Below are 15,235 nucleotides of genomic sequence, written 5' to 3'. Positions count from 1 at the left end.
GTGCGTGCGTGCGTGCGTGCGTGCGTGCGTGTGTGCGTGTTAACCGTGTGTGGCTGTACTTGCAGGAACAGCGCATCCTCAGGTTCTGGTACGTGCCGGACATGTCAGAGGCTGAACAGATGATCGACACTCATGAGTTCTTCAAGGAATTGATTCGGCCAGACGAGTTCCCCAAAGGTAGGCTGACCATCCACAGAAGACATGTACTGCTGGTGTGTTCCTTTGTACTTTGTATCACGTTTGACGAGTATCATTTGACGAGTTCCCCAAACGTATGCCGGCCATCCACAGATATGTGTTGCTGGTGTTTACCTTCGCACTGCCCATGAATCTTCTCCTTCAACAAACCGCCAGAGTGTGCTTTATGATGATCGTGTGGGGATCTTTCAGGTCCTTAAGTCGCGAAAAAAAGTAAACGGTTTTTAGAATGCATTCCGTCACACTTTTTCTAACAGTGACAGATTTTTTTACTAATAAACTGATTCGTTGTCGTTGCGGTGTATTGTGGCTATTAGGGTCAAATTACTTTGGATATGTGCATTAAACAGATTTATTGGAGTGAAAGATTTATCATGATGTGCTATTTTATGTGCAAGTTATGCAACGGAACAGATATCGTTTTCACGATCTGCTCGATTTTGTCTATAGCATTAAAGCAGCACTTAGTGGTTGGTGAGTGATTGAAATTTTTGTTGTAGTTTTTAGGCGACTTATTTGGATCACTGGTGATGTTTTCAGATTACGTCGGCTTCATTAAGAAGATCATGAAGATGATGCAGCAGCGATACGTCAAGATTAGGAAGATTGAGTGTGAAATGACACAGCTGGAGGATCTGGTGGAACCGCCACCCAACTCTCCCATCGGTGAGAACGGTTGTCAGTGGCTCCACTTAACTCCACCGGACAAAACTACAGGGGTCAGATATCACCTCACTCTCATCCCTTACCGACGAAAACTGTTGGCTGTTGTCATTCCGACCTAACTCCCCCACCGTACAGAACTAGGGGGTGTTATATCACCCTACCCTCTTCCTCTACCAACAAAAACTGTTAGCTGTTGGCATCCCAACTTAACTCACCCACCAGACAGAACTAGGGGGTGTGATAGCACCCTACCCTCCTCCCCTGTCGGCAAAAACTGTTAGCTGTTGGCACCTCTACCTAACTCGCCCACTGACGCAAACTATAGAGCAGGGAGAACCCACTCGTGGTTGTCTCTGTCATTGGTTAGGGGAATGACAGCCACGCGGCTCTTCCACCAGTCAGAACGACGTCTTTCTCAGGCACTGTTCAACTTGCATCCACAGTGCTCCAGATAATTTTTGGCGTTGATGAGTATTTACTCACCATTTTTTTTATGTATGAGTATCGGCAAGATCTCTATGAGTACTCCTTGTTGGCAGTACTCATCATATTTTCTTAGTATGAGTATCGACCAGAATATTAACATATCTTGCCTTTACAACCTCATTAGTTTAAGAGGTACTCACACAAAACTTGACATAGTGATTGTACACCACCCAAAGACCCTGCCGTTCTTTGGGAGGTGTCCAAACTCCATGTCAGGTTACGCAGATTAAGTGCAATTTCTTATATATTCTAAATCAATGTGATTTAGAGCCGAGCCGATACGGGAGTAGATGGAAGGTTAGCGTACTGATACGATCTGTTTGTTTTCTCATGTACGTATTTATTAAAACACAAGCGTATCTATACGCATACCTTTGAAAATTACATGCGTATTTGTATGGAATTCATGCATATTTACGCAAATACGCAAGTTATCTGGTGCACTGATCCAGCCTCATGCTCACCCCTCTTCCCCCCCCCCCACACACATCTGCTCGGTTCCTGTTCCTGGGATATTTTTGGGCAGCTTGTTTGCTTTGTGCGAGCGCAAGTCTCCTATTGAGTTTTTGTGGCGGGCGTGTTTTTGTCAGACGAAGCGTTGCGCAACGAGCAGGGTGGCATGCGTGCGTGTGTGTGCGTGCGTGCGTGTGTGCGTGCGTGCGTGCGCGTGCGTGCATGTGCGCGTGCGTGCGTGCGTGCGTGCGTGCGTGCGTGCGTGCGTGCGATACCGTGCCGCCCCCGCTGCTCCTATCCTGCATCCGACGCCGTTGCCTCGCACTCTGCTTACGAGGGCTGCATTGGTGAAGCAAGTCTTTTTTCTAGCATTGCTACTGGCAGCTTCTTACTCAGTGGAAAGTCTGTGATGTATGAGTAACGCAGTCGTGACGACCCGAGTCTGGCACGATTTTTCCGTGTTCGTACTTGTGTGGCGTTGGTTTTTGCGCGCACTTCCCTCGGGGGAGAATGCGTGTCTGATGATCAGCTGGACGTAAATGCTGGCAGCCTGGCATGTACCATAATTAATGATTAGTGCATCACATGTTGCAATTACGTATGTGCCGTACAAATATGTCGTAAGTCCATCTAACATTGATGTCTGTCTGTGCATGCGTGCGTGCGTGCCTGCGTACGTGCGTGCGTGCGTGCGTGCGTGCGTGTATGTGTTTGACTGCATTCTAAGCTGTGTATTCGTGATATTCTTTAACTGATGTTTTTTAACAGTAATATTTTGACTTTTGTTTAGGCGCGTGTCGCTGTATTCGTACGTTCGTTTAATCGCGCTAGCCACGTCGCATTTCATCTATCGTCCTTTGCTTGCGCAGGCGGCTCCACTCTAGTTCGCGTCAGCTCCGTGAAGCTGCTGCCCGGCAAACCGCCCGTGCCGCCGCACCAGAAGACAGAGGGCGCCGACGAGCCGCGGAAGCGCGCGACCAGCACGAGCCCGCTGCGCGGCGGCGGCAGCCCGACCTCGGTCTCCAGCACCGTCTCGGTGACACGCATGTCGCGGCCCTGCTCGCCGAAGCCGCGCTGCGACTCCCTCTCCTCCGCCGCGTCCTCCTCGTCCTCGTCCGCCGCCACCAGGGGGCCGCCGACGTCCATCTCGAGCAGCGTCGCCGTGACGTCGCGCCCCCGCGGCGGCGGCAGCACGTCGCCAGGTGGCGCCGCCATGCGCTCGGTGAGCACCGTCGACAGCAAGCCGCTGAAGTCGCGGCCGAAGAGTCCCGTGCGCATACAGACGACGGTGACGATGCCGAAGAACGAGGTGGCGCCCCCTGTCGGTGCGCTCAAGCGCTCCAAGTCGCTGAAGATCCTGACGACGGTGACGCCGACGGACGCCGAGCGGCCGCTGATTGGCCGGTCGAACTCGCTGCGCATCATTACGACCGTGGAGCCGGAGGGCGATGATGGTGGCGAGCTGTGGCGCACGGGATCGTTCCGCATCCTCACGACGGTGACGACCCGGAAGATTCCCGACGTGGCGGCGGGCGGAGAAGGAAGTGCTCCCGACCTCCCCGCGCTCACGCACCGTGCGCGCTCGCTGCCAACACTGCCGGGGGTTCTCGCTGCAGTGGTGCCTTCACCGCTCAACGGCGGCGGCGTCGACTCGGGGTTGCGTCCCGGCTCGGCAAAGTGCGCTCCTGCCGCTGCCGCTGCTGACGATGATGATAGGGAGTATGTAATCGTGAAGCAGAGCGTGAAACCTCCTCCTCCTCCTGCATCCACCCTTCCCCCTGCCCCGACGCCGACCCCTCCTCCTCCTCCTGCATCTACCCCTCCCCCTACCCCGACGCCGACCCCTCCTCCTGCACCGACGCCGACCTCTTCCCCTGCCCCTCCCTCTACGTCGACTCCATCTTCTTTGCCTATGTCCATCCCACCCTCATCCCCTCCATCAAAACCTCCCCCTCCCCCTCCATCCAGTCCTCCCCCTCAGCCTCCAACCAGCCCTCCCCCTCCCCCTCCATCCAGTCCTCCCCCTCAGCCTCCAACCAGCCCTCCCCCTCCATCCAGTCCTCCCCCTCAGCCCCCAACCAGCCCTCCTCCTCTCTCTACTGCATCAACGAATCATCAGTCAACTGAAGCATCTGTGACAGCGACAGCCGGCAAGGATGACGCAAAAGAGCGTGACGACGCGAGGGAGAGTGAGCCAGGAGAGAATGAGGTGCGGAAGAGTGCGACAACGACGGACGACACTTACGCGGGAACGCGCGACGGGGCGACGCCCGTCGAGGAGCCAGCGTGCACGGCGGCGACGGCCGCCCCGCTCGGCCCCGTCGCGCCCTGGACGTCCGGTTACAAGGGCAGCAGTCGCTGGGACAAGGCAAACGCGCCACCGCCCACGCCTGTCGAGACGCCGGCGCCGGCAGCGGACGACGCCTCGTGGTTGGCGGAGATCGAGGGCCAGCTGAGCGGGTGCGGTGCTGACGGGGAGGCCGCCGCGCAGGAGGAGGAGGAGGGGAAGAGGACGAGCGAGAAGCCTCACTTCGGCATGGAGCCGTGGGGCGCGGGCCGTCCCGGCCCCAGCTGGCTGGAGGAACTCGAGGGCCAGATCACCGTTGCCGACATCGACCTCGTCGCGAACCTCGAGAAGTTGTCCGAAAAACCCGCCGCGTCCGAGAGCGCGCCGCCAGAGGGCGCCGCTGTGGACGAGCCGGTCGCCGTCGCCAAGTCGGTGCGGCCGCTCGGACCCACGGAGCCGTGGACATCGGGCATTGTCGGCCCGAGCCGCTTCGACGCGCCGCAGCCGGCAGGGAAGAAGCACATCCGTCAGATGAGTCCGTCGAGTTGTAAGCTGCTGACGGGCAAGAAGCTCGAGCCGGCCGCCGCGACGAAGGCGCCCTCTGTTGGCGGCTCGAGCTGCAGCACGGGGGCGCTGCGGTCGGAGTCGGAGCTGTCGCTGAGTCGCTCGGTCGCGTCGAGCAGCGACACGCTTGATGGCTTCGCGGGATCGCTGTCTTCCAGTACGACAAGCCTGCAGCAGCAGCAGCAGCAGACGGACGACGCCTGCGACATCGACCTGACCGTGAGGTCGGGCGGCGGCGGCGGCGGCGCACCGCGCACAAAGCCGGCGCTTCCCGCCACCAAGCCCATCGTCAAGGGGACTAGCGCACAGAGGGCCGCCAAGGACAGCTTCCGGAGGGCGGTGGGAACGTGCAAGGGTGGCGGCGAGGAGAGGCCCGGCGGGGGGAGCCGGAATCATTACGGAATGGCCATCATGAGGCCCGGCGGGGGGAGCCGGAATCATTACGGAATGGCCATCATGAGGCCCGGCGGGGGGAGCCGGAATCATTACGGAATGGCCATCATGAGGCCCGGCGGGGGGAGCCTGTCGCCACAGACGGACGCGGCGAGGTGTGGCGCCGGCGTGCCGTCGCGGTCGCCGGACGGCCTCGGTCGTCTGTCGCCCGGGTTCACCCCGCCGGGGTCGGGGCGCTCCAGCCCGCTGCCCCTGCTCCTGCACGAGGGACCCCCGCTCGAGGTGAAGCCACCATCGGGGCGGAAGAGTCCCATCACGATACGAAGCAAGCTCAGCAAGTCGCGCGGTAAACGACGTCCGCATGCAGCTGCATGTTGTGTTCGCGTCGACCACCAGACGGCGCTGCATGTGTTTCCCCGCGGCATGACGACAGCCGAACGAAGCCAGTGGGACGGCGCGCGCTGCATTTGCGCTGCCGCGTAGACTGCGAGTAGGCGTCGGCTCGTAAAACTAACCCGTGTGTTCGTAGTTGGCTAACCCCAATTGTCTTGCAGTGACGCTAACACTGATTGCAGCAGTCCGCGAAATACGGGCTGATCTCTCGTGCAGAATAAGTTTGGGACATCCGGGGAGTTAACCTAGGTGAGTTGTCTACAGTAGCTGATTATGTCGAAGCGTTAACACTGATTTATAGCGTGTTTCTTACTTTGTCTGTTAAGAGTGTTTCTGCTAGATGTGATACTATAACGATGTGGCTCTATTTATGTTTATGCTGTTGGCTCGTGGTGATGATTATTACATATCTCTAGTTATAAACTTGGTAGCAGCCACCAACAATCTCCTTTTTTCACCTGTGGAGCTGATAACATCATGGTGGGCATGCTGTTATCAGGAGTCAATGATCAATATTGATAGACTCCTACTGTTATCATGGTGACATGCAGGTAGGGCTTTTCACAAACTTGCTGCACTTGTTACATCCAGCAGCTACCATCTCTAGAGAATTCTCTAAGAAATAGAGGAGTAGACAACAGGTCGGAGTAAATCGAAGTAAGGATGACGAATCGTTCAATAATGCTGAACTTGTCATTTTTATTCGATCGTAATCGAATTTTTCTGTGTACTGCGACAGATGGCTTAGACCAGGTGGAGACGATGGTGTTCACACGTGCGCCACCAGAGGGCACTCCTCCACCTGAGCCAATCTCCGACCCAGCAGAAGACGGCACAGGTGGTACAGCTAGTGGAAACGACTTAAGTAATGTAGAACAGCATATCTGCACAGCTTGCAGCCTTTGTTCTTGCACCACTTTTCACCGAGCTGTCGCACAACTCACCCAATTACATGCGATCTAAATACGCCACCGTGTCCAACCACATGCACTCACATGACCTGCCAGACCACTCTCATGTCCGCATAAATGCAGTCTATGTCCATCAAATTATATTCTGACCACAAAATACATGAAATTTCTCCTCCATGCCCCCATGGTAATTGTGTAATGGTTCGATTTCTGTATAATGAGGATGTATTTGGGTGATCTGTGGCAGTGCCAAATTACTAACAGCATGACCTTCTGCAAATAGTTTTCCTTTTGGGTGTGCACACTGAAAACAGATCTATAAACAGCATGTGAACTAATATCTGAGACATGTATGTTTCTTGTTTCAGCTACACTGCATGCTTATTGCAACCAAGTCATTGCATGATGGCGTGATTGTGACCTAGTCATTTGCATGCGTTCGTTTTATAATCCAGTCATTGCACATGTTGCATGTGATTATTATAATGTTGTTCTGTTATTTTTGGTAATAGGAATTTCATAATGCTGTGTATATATACATAATTATCACTTATTTTGATTGGAGTCTATTTTCACACTGTCTGTTTGCACATGTGGCATGCAGGCCGCAGTACATGGTTGGAGGTTTAACATTCTGATTCTCAATAAAGCACTGACTACATTTTTTATAACACGGTTATCTTCTGTTTTATTGCTCGAGATGTTTATGGTGTTTGCATGTCGTGCTGGGATAACATTGCTTGTGAACTTATTCAGGTGGCACTAGCAGTATGTCGATTGGCTTAATCTATTCATTACAGCTGCGTGTAATAATCTTTTTTTCACTTAATTGTGTTATCAATTTTGACTTGTTTTATTTGCCTCTGGATAGACTTGTGTGTTCTGATCTGGATGTATAACATGTTGTGCCAGATTTAACTTTGTAATGTCACCTTATATAGAAAATAACGTGGAATGTCTTTACCGTGATGTCTCGTTGTCTTCATAATGTCGTAACCGGAACTAGTATTATCTAATTCTAATCCATCACGGTCTGTACTGTGTCCTATAGTATCTCTCATGCATTAACCAAGTGGTTTTAGATGCAGTCATCCTGAGACAACTTCGTCAACTCCGTTTGATTCATAAAAGGGTGGACACACTGCCTTGTTCTTCAACATGCTGGCCCTGGATGCCCATCATTGCATTTACGATAGTGTCGTTTGTAATACATGTGCTGTTCTGCTTTGCTGCAGAAGTGATTGGTGAGGTTCACATGGCTATGCCGCTCACGGAACAGCGTCTCTTAGATCTGATAGAGGAAGCCTACCCAAATGCCATCCATCTCACTGACATAGAGAGGTGCACACTAATCACTCATTGGTTGGGAACGGACCCAGAACCGATAACAATCGTTTCGTCCGATACATGTAGCAGCATAAGTCTAACGTTTTAAAATGCAGTTGCGCAATTCGGCGAAATTGTACTGCGTCTTAACTGTGGCGGTCGAATTTGACAGTGGTAGTTGGCATATTACCAAATATTCTAACTTTGTATATGACTTGTTCCGGCAGAGCCCTCTATGGGACAGATGAGAAGTATCGGGAGCTGTTATCTATACTACAGGACAGGAATGTCATTAGGCAGTTGGACAATGAGAGCTGGATCAGAGTGGTGACATATGATGCAGGTACTGATATCAATTATGCAACCTATAATAGGGTGTTACGTATGTGTACGCCTGTGTTAGGGCGTATTCATACACGTGTACGGCCACATCGAAATGCCCACGCCCACGCACGCACCCCCACCCACACACACACACACACACACACACACACACACACACACACACACACACACACAATATATATATGATCAGGGTTTGTGTTTGGTCTTGGTTTTTGATCTCTGATACGATATGTGACCCGCTCCAGCAAAACCAGGATTAAGTAGGAAATTCTACAAATTGAGTTATGTGCATATCTGAATAGATACTTTAATTACCTTTAAAATGATATAAAATATTTGGCTATATTTAAAGAATTGACCGATCTACAGCAATTTGAAGATCGGAAACCGACTTATTCCGGAATATGCAGCTTTTGAGATAAAGCGTTCCGGGTAAGGGGCCCAGTCGGGGATGAGCGGTGGTTTTTTTAAATTAAAAATGACCATAATAATCTAGAGATATCTGAACCTATATATCCGGATTAAATATGCACTTAGGAACTTATTTTTGTAAAAATCTCATTTTTGTCCAGGTAGGCCATTTTCAGCATATATATGTGTGCGTGCTCATTACTCAAAACAATGACTTGCGACTTAGTCCGTATTATGCTGGAGCGGGTCACATATATAGTTTCAAGAGCCCATTAACCCCAGAGCGTACAACGCTGAAATAGGAAAACCATGGTGTCGTTTCAGCAAAATTAATAAAGTTTACCTACCTTATTTTGATACTTCTTTACCGGAATATTATGCAGGAGTCATAGCTAGCCAATATAAGATCAACCGCTTGTTTCTACGACGGTCCTATGCCGAGATATAAAGCGATAAAAATCGAGTACTTCTAGGTAATCCTAGTGCCATATCACCCAGTAACAGGCCTCTTGCGCTTTTAGTGACTGCATAGATATATACAACGTGCTAACCATGTGTTGTATCACCATGTGTTGTATATATCTATTCAGTCACTAAACGCGCGAGAGGCGTGTTACTGGGTGATATGGCGCTAGGATTACCTAGATGTACTCGATTTTTATTGCTTTATATCTTGGCATAGGAACATATCGTAGAGACAAGCGGTTGATCTTATATTGGCTAGCTATGACTCTTGCATAATATTCCGGTAGAGAAGTATCAAAATAAGGTAGGTAAACTTTATTAATTTTGCCGAAACGACAACATGGTTTTCCTATTTCAGCATTGTACGCTCTGGGGTTAATGGGCTCTTGATAGTTTATAGTATGTGTGTCAGCATGGTTTTACCTTCCTCCTCTGCTACAGACATCCAGGTAGTGACTAACATGCCGAAAGTCGCAGCTGAAGAGCAGCCAACAGTTGCCATCATCACAGCCAGGTACTGCGAGAAGGTAGCAGTCGATGCGATGATGAAGAACCAGAAGACCTATGTCAAGTACAAAACGGAGGGTAAGTAGCGCCATCTACTGGTCGGAAACGTTAGCAATTGTTAATGTTCCGAGAACACGGTATCAGCATGAACATCACATGAATTCTCATAACACGAGGAGGTACATATGTTTGTGGTATCCCATAATAGTTAGACTCTGCATTACAGTCGGTTCTGAGGCTAACATCTACACGCTTGGAGAGATCGGCCATCGCCGCGTAGTGTCCACCAAACTGCCGGCCGTCGGTCTCCGCAGGACGGCGATGATAGCCGCCGGCAACATGACGACACGGCTGCTGGGTGAGTGGCTTCACTGTGAGCCGGTGTGCGGAGAAGCAGTCGCAGCCAACTATCCGCTCGTTGCAGGGCGATGTGATTCTCCTGTCTGTTTGGCACGCGTCAGGCCGTCGTGTTACGCAGCGACTATAATAGTGGCAGGTTCTATGGGGGGCAGGTAAGAAGGAAATGAGAGCAGAAGAGAGGCAGGGAAGAAGGGAGGGAGGCAGAGAAGAGGGAAAAGAGAACATAAGATAGGCAGGGAAGAAGGGAAGGAGAGCAGGATTGAGGCAGGAAAGAACTGAGGGAGAGCAGAATTGGGCAGGGAAGAAGGGAGATAGAGCAGAAAAGAGGCAAGGAAGAAGGGAGAGGGAGCATAAGAGAGGCAGGGAAGAAGGGAGAGAAAGCAGAAGAGAGGCAGGGAAGAAGGGAGATAGAGCAGAAAAGAGGCAAGGAAGAAGGGAGAGGGAGCAGAAGAGAGGCAGGGAAGAAGGGAGAGGGAGCAGAAGAGAGGCAGCGAGGAAGGGAGAGGGAGCAGAAGAGAGGCAGGGAAGAATGGAAGGAAAACGGGAGGCAGGCGTTGCTAAGCCTTGCTTTTACTACACCATCATATTGCAAATACTTAAAAGCTACACACTGTACCTAGGCTGGAGCACTCTACCCGGGCACATCCTGTTTAATGTCGTGTTTTTCCCATCATGACCCTGATTGTCTAGAGCGCGCTGTCAGTCACGCGGGGCGGATAGGCGAGTTTTTCCCATCATGACCCTAATTGCCTAGAGCGCGCTGTCAGTCACACAGGGCGGATAGGCGAGTTTTTCCCATCATGACCCTGATTGCCTAGAGCGCGCTGTCAGTCACGCGGGGCGGATAGGTGAGTTTTTCCCATCATGACCCTGATTGCCTAGAGCGCGCTGTCAGTCACGCGGGGTGGATAGGCGAGTTTTTCCCATCATGACCCTGATTGCCTAGAGCGTGCTGTCAGTCACATGGGGCGGATAGGTGAGTGTTTCACGTCGACTCTCTTGCAGGTACATTCCAACACATCGAGTACGTATTTCTCGTCGGAGCCATTGGCGGCGTCCCGCACTTCACCGACCATCGGAAGCACCTGCGTCGCGGCGACGTCGTCGTGTCAGTGCCAACTAAGCCTCACACGCCGATGTACATCTACTGCGAGAACGTGAGTCTCAACCATTGCAGCCGTGCGCCATCGTCTCCTAATTTTCCTCCTTGCCAATTAAGCATTTTAGGTTCTGCGCAGCACTGTCCTAATGCTTCGGCCATTGCCTTGCCTGTTGCTAGGAGCGACCGGACCAGGCAGCAGGATGCACAGACTGGGAGACACAGACCTGGTCACCGTCAGAGTTACGAATACAGATGGTTGCTGAGGCCCTCAAGGTATGGCCAGCCAGTCTCATCGCATATCACTGTCAATAAGACCCCTCACTTCTATTATGTCACATCTAACATAGGCTGAAGGATCGATGATACATAAAAGTGTGCACACATGCAAATATTCCACTAGCTAATCTTAAGTGTGTGTTTCTTGTGTTAGTACGTGTGCGTGCGTTCATGTGTGTATGTGTGTGTATCATGTGTGTTTTTTTTTACGAGAGCTCTTTTTTGATTTTGTACGAAAAAAAGAGCTCTCGTAATTTTTTTTACGGGAGCTATTTTAGGCTTGGTCAGAGCTACTTTTTCATAGTATGATTTTGTTAAAATTTTCATAATTTTGATGCACTGACTCTAATATCATTCATCAGCATTCAGCGCGCACTCGGCACCAGTATCAGACTATCAGTGTTAAGAAATCGTCAACAAATTACATTCGATCACGTTTTTTTTAATCTTATTTCACTCGACTAAGAAACCAATCACATTCTTATTCAATTTCATTCACACAGACAGACATGCACTACACAGTACACATAGTCAGGTAACATGACAAAGACAGGAAATCAAAAATTATAATCAGGGTAATGATGGTATGGTTATTTTCACAGCCACTTGGAACGTCTCAATAAAAAAAATTCATGGTAAATAAACACGAAATGTACCAAAGTCTTAATGTTTCTCTACTCTATTTTGCCTATAATCACCTGTAAATGCCGGTCAAATGCTCATCTGCAACACGCAAGTACACCGCACGCCCGCGCTGTGCACAAACAACATAAATAAGAGAGCAGGTAGGAAAGCGTGATCGCAAAAAAAGTGCTCTCCGTGAAAATGTAAAGAGGACAACATGATCTGAAAATCTCTAACGGCGCTACTTTCGATTGATTGCTGTAGTCGTGTGTGCGTGACGTCATGCCCGCGCGCATTGTGCTTGGCTTCGCGGGCCTCGAAATGGAGCTCGGAGGCCGGCAGCAGCTCATCCCGGCATGCAATGCGCCCCATTACTCGTGTATAAACAGACATCTCGTCCTCTTTACATTTTCACGGAGAGAACATTTCGTGCAGGATTTCACGAGATATCTCTGGTGGGAGTACGTAAGAACAAAAGCCATAGTTATAATTCTAACAAGTGAACATTTCTGTACACATGGATACCAAGATGGAAGCTGTTGGATGTGTATTTGTGCTGTGAAGGTGTGAAATGAAGCGAGCATCGAGCGAATTTTGCGATCACGCTTTCCTACCTGCTCTCTTATTTATGTTGTTTGTGCACAGCGCGGGCGTGCGGTGTACTTGCGTGTTGCAGATGAGCATTTGACCGGCATTTACAGGTGATTATAGGCAAAATAGAGTAGAGAAACATTAAGACTTTGGTACATTTCGTGTTTATTTACCATGAATTTTTTTTATTGAGACGTTCCAAGTGCCTGTGGTTATTTTCAAGTTTCTTTTTTTACTTCATTTCTTTTCATTTTTCAACTTTCTTTTTACATCGACTGAGCAAGTTTAGAACTTCAGAGAGAGTTTTTAGTTACTTTGAGTATGTTAAAAAAAACTTGTACTGGAATCTCTAGGAATGCCGGGAGCTTCTGGGCAAGGTTTTACTTTCGTTGTTCTCCTCCCCAGTCCACGGTACCCCCATGCATAGATCAATGCTGCCGCACATTCGCAAAGTGCCTAGAATCTTTAAGTATATACAGTTTACATTGCTTCTAGATATCTAACTGAATAAAAATAGTCCACTTTCTAGGTTAAGAAAAGTGACGAATTCAATTAACATTTTTGATTACGTGCGTGTCAGGTGTCACTGGTCGTGCCCTCACTCCCCCACGATCACTTGCGATCGCTCACGATCACTTGCTTGCGATCACTTGCGATCTTGGGTTGTGGTCGTGCTTACTGTTATGCGGTCATAAAAACACTGGGCTGCATTACATGCACCCGGCTGTTAGATGCGATATGATATGACTACTAGGCACTTAGGATATGACTACTAGGCACTTAAAAAAAAAAAAAACCCTAACCTAACCTAAACCCTAACCTTAACCCCGGCCATGGTGCAATCGATTTCTTAGACTGTCGCGAGTTTTTGTTCGTGTGGCGAATCATGCGTTGAGGGAGTTCATGCAGCTCTAGATGTTTTGGATACCCCGTCTACGTTGAGGAACGGGTCGTATTATGCGCTCCCGTTTACAAGTCTGTTTAAACTGCCGTTGCGCTAACCGTAGTATTTCAGCGTAATATGAGGGGAAAAAGTGCTGGTCAGGAGAACCGGGAGTTTCGTAGAGATGGTGGCCCGAGCAAAAACTTGGTGGGCTCGGGCCTCCAGGTCGGAACTAATTTCTAACGCTGCCGGCAGCACGGGAGCGATTTTCTCTCGTATCTTCCAAAATTTTCGCTCTTGTAATTGTTGTTACCAGAGCGCTTTGAAAGCTGACGGGAGCGAAATCGCTCGCCGCTCCCGTGTTTTTTTTCCGCTGGTGTGTACGTGTATCACAGGTGTGTCTGTGCATGTGTCCGTGTCTCTACGTAGGTATGTGTGTGTGCTTTGTATGCGTGCTCCGTGTGTGTATGCATACGTGTGTGTGTGTGTGTGTGTGTTACGTGTGTGTAAGCATGTGTTTGTATATATGTGTACCAAATTTTCACGTCTGTATGTGTGCTGCTAGTACATTCAGCCTACATCCACGTTCACGAATCCCACTCCACTCTGCAGCTTCAGGCAGAAACGAACCCGATTGACTGTCGCTGGTTGCGTTATCTCAGCGAAGGCCTGAAGAGTGTCAGAGGCCAGGAGACAAACTTCAAGCAGCCGTCGCTATCTGAGGACAAACTCTATATGATCATCGGCTCAGGCGAAATGGTGGAAGTGGAACATCCAGAGGTTCCATCGACATCTGCAGCAGCTGGCGATCACGTAATACTTGTTTTAAGGGGTAGCATCCATAGACATAGTCTCAGAGTTTTCTGTCAATGTAATACTTGGCATCTGTCAGCTGTGTAGTTTGTCGTAGCTGCCAGAGCCATATGTGTAATATAGAGGTGTTTTCTGGTCGGCACCCTCCTCAGAAAATCTCTCATTGAAAGAATGCCTGGCTTCTGTTCCTTCGTCTCTCTAATAGTTAACGTTGTGTTACGTAAAGCTGGCCTCGGACTTTTTCTCCCAACTTGAGAGCACGAGGAGGCATGGCATAACTGTGTAACTGCCAGTCGGCTCATTATATAAGATACAAAGGCACTCCAGGCTTTCTGTTTCCTTCATAAGAGTGAACTACGTTCGTAATGGTTGTTATGATACTCTATATCGAGATGGAAGCACGTGTAACGACGGACACGTCCGCCTTCATAATCACATGCAATAACTCATTAGCATAGCAAAATCTCCTGTACTTCGTAAAACTCCATTATTGACGGACATAACGCCTGTGTAACAAACGTACGTAATAAACTCCGTAATGAGGTGTAAAAACGAACGCGCATAGTGTGTATAAGTGTATATATGCGGTGACTATAAATGTCGTACGCCCGTTCTCTGACCCGCAGGAGCGCCACCTGCCGGCCATCCACCTCGGGCAGATAGCGTCCGGCAGCAGCGTGTTCAACAACGACGTGACGCGGCACACGTTCGCCGCGACGGCCGGCGTCGTCGCGTTCGACGAGGACTTTGACTCGGTCATCGAGGCGACGTACGGCAGCCGCATAGACAACTACGCGTTCGTGAAGGGCGTCGCCGACTATGCGGACGGCAGCCAGGGCAAGGCGTGGCAGCCGTACGCCTCGATGGTGGCCGCGGCCTTCATGAAGGACATCGTGCAGCGGCTCCCACACGCCGTCGACACAGAGGTCTGAGTCGCGCCGAGCGCAAGAGGTCGCGGGTCTACTGCGTGGGCTTCCTACAGGGGGAGCCACCAGGTTGTTACACTACAGGGTGAGCCAGCAGGTTGTTACCCTACAGGGGGAGCCACCAGGTTGTTACCCTACAGGGGGAGCCATCATGTTGTTACACTACAGGGGGAGCCACCAGGTTGGTACACTACGGGCGGAGGCACCAGGTTGTTACCCTGCAGGGGGAGCCACCAGGTAGTTACACTACATCCA

The 15,235-nt window shown here is 50.3% G+C and overlaps 1 protein-coding gene across 9 annotated transcripts in view; it reads left to right on the top strand.

The window, feature by feature from the left end:
* The window catches only part of LOC106811582, a 29,095-nt gene that overhangs the window by 12,122 nt on the left and 1,738 nt on the right, over positions 1-15,235 (top strand). For 6 of the 9 annotated variants that reach the window (XM_014815262.1, XM_014815266.1, XM_014815261.1 and 3 more), the window contains exons 5-15: positions 66-177; positions 739-864; positions 6,180-6,305; positions 7,587-7,692; positions 7,905-8,020; positions 9,340-9,483; positions 9,632-9,763; positions 10,771-10,922; positions 11,045-11,140; positions 13,854-14,054; positions 14,681-15,217. In XM_014815262.1, the coding sequence (XP_014670748.1) occupies positions 66-177; positions 739-864; positions 6,180-6,305; positions 7,587-7,692; positions 7,905-8,020; positions 9,340-9,483; positions 9,632-9,763; positions 10,771-10,922; positions 11,045-11,140; positions 13,854-14,054; positions 14,681-14,986 (1,617 nt within the window). In that variant the 3' untranslated portion in view covers positions 14,987-15,217. The remainder of the gene's footprint in view (positions 1-65; positions 178-738; positions 865-6,179; positions 6,306-7,586; positions 7,693-7,904; positions 8,021-9,339; positions 9,484-9,631; positions 9,764-10,770; positions 10,923-11,044; positions 11,141-13,853; positions 14,055-14,680; positions 15,218-15,235) is intronic. The other 3 variants (XM_014815268.1, XM_014815260.1, XM_014815269.1) reach the window with 3 other exon arrangements.

The sequence above is a fragment of the Priapulus caudatus genome, unplaced genomic scaffold (genome assembly GCF_000485595.1).
Source record: "Priapulus caudatus unplaced genomic scaffold, Priapulus_caudatus-5.0.1 Scaffold553, whole genome shotgun sequence".
Lineage (NCBI taxonomy): Eukaryota > Metazoa > Priapulida > Priapulimorpha > Priapulimorphida > Priapulidae > Priapulus > Priapulus caudatus.
The sequence above is the reverse complement of the archived record's forward strand: the minus strand, read 5'-3'. Positions and strand labels throughout refer to the sequence as shown.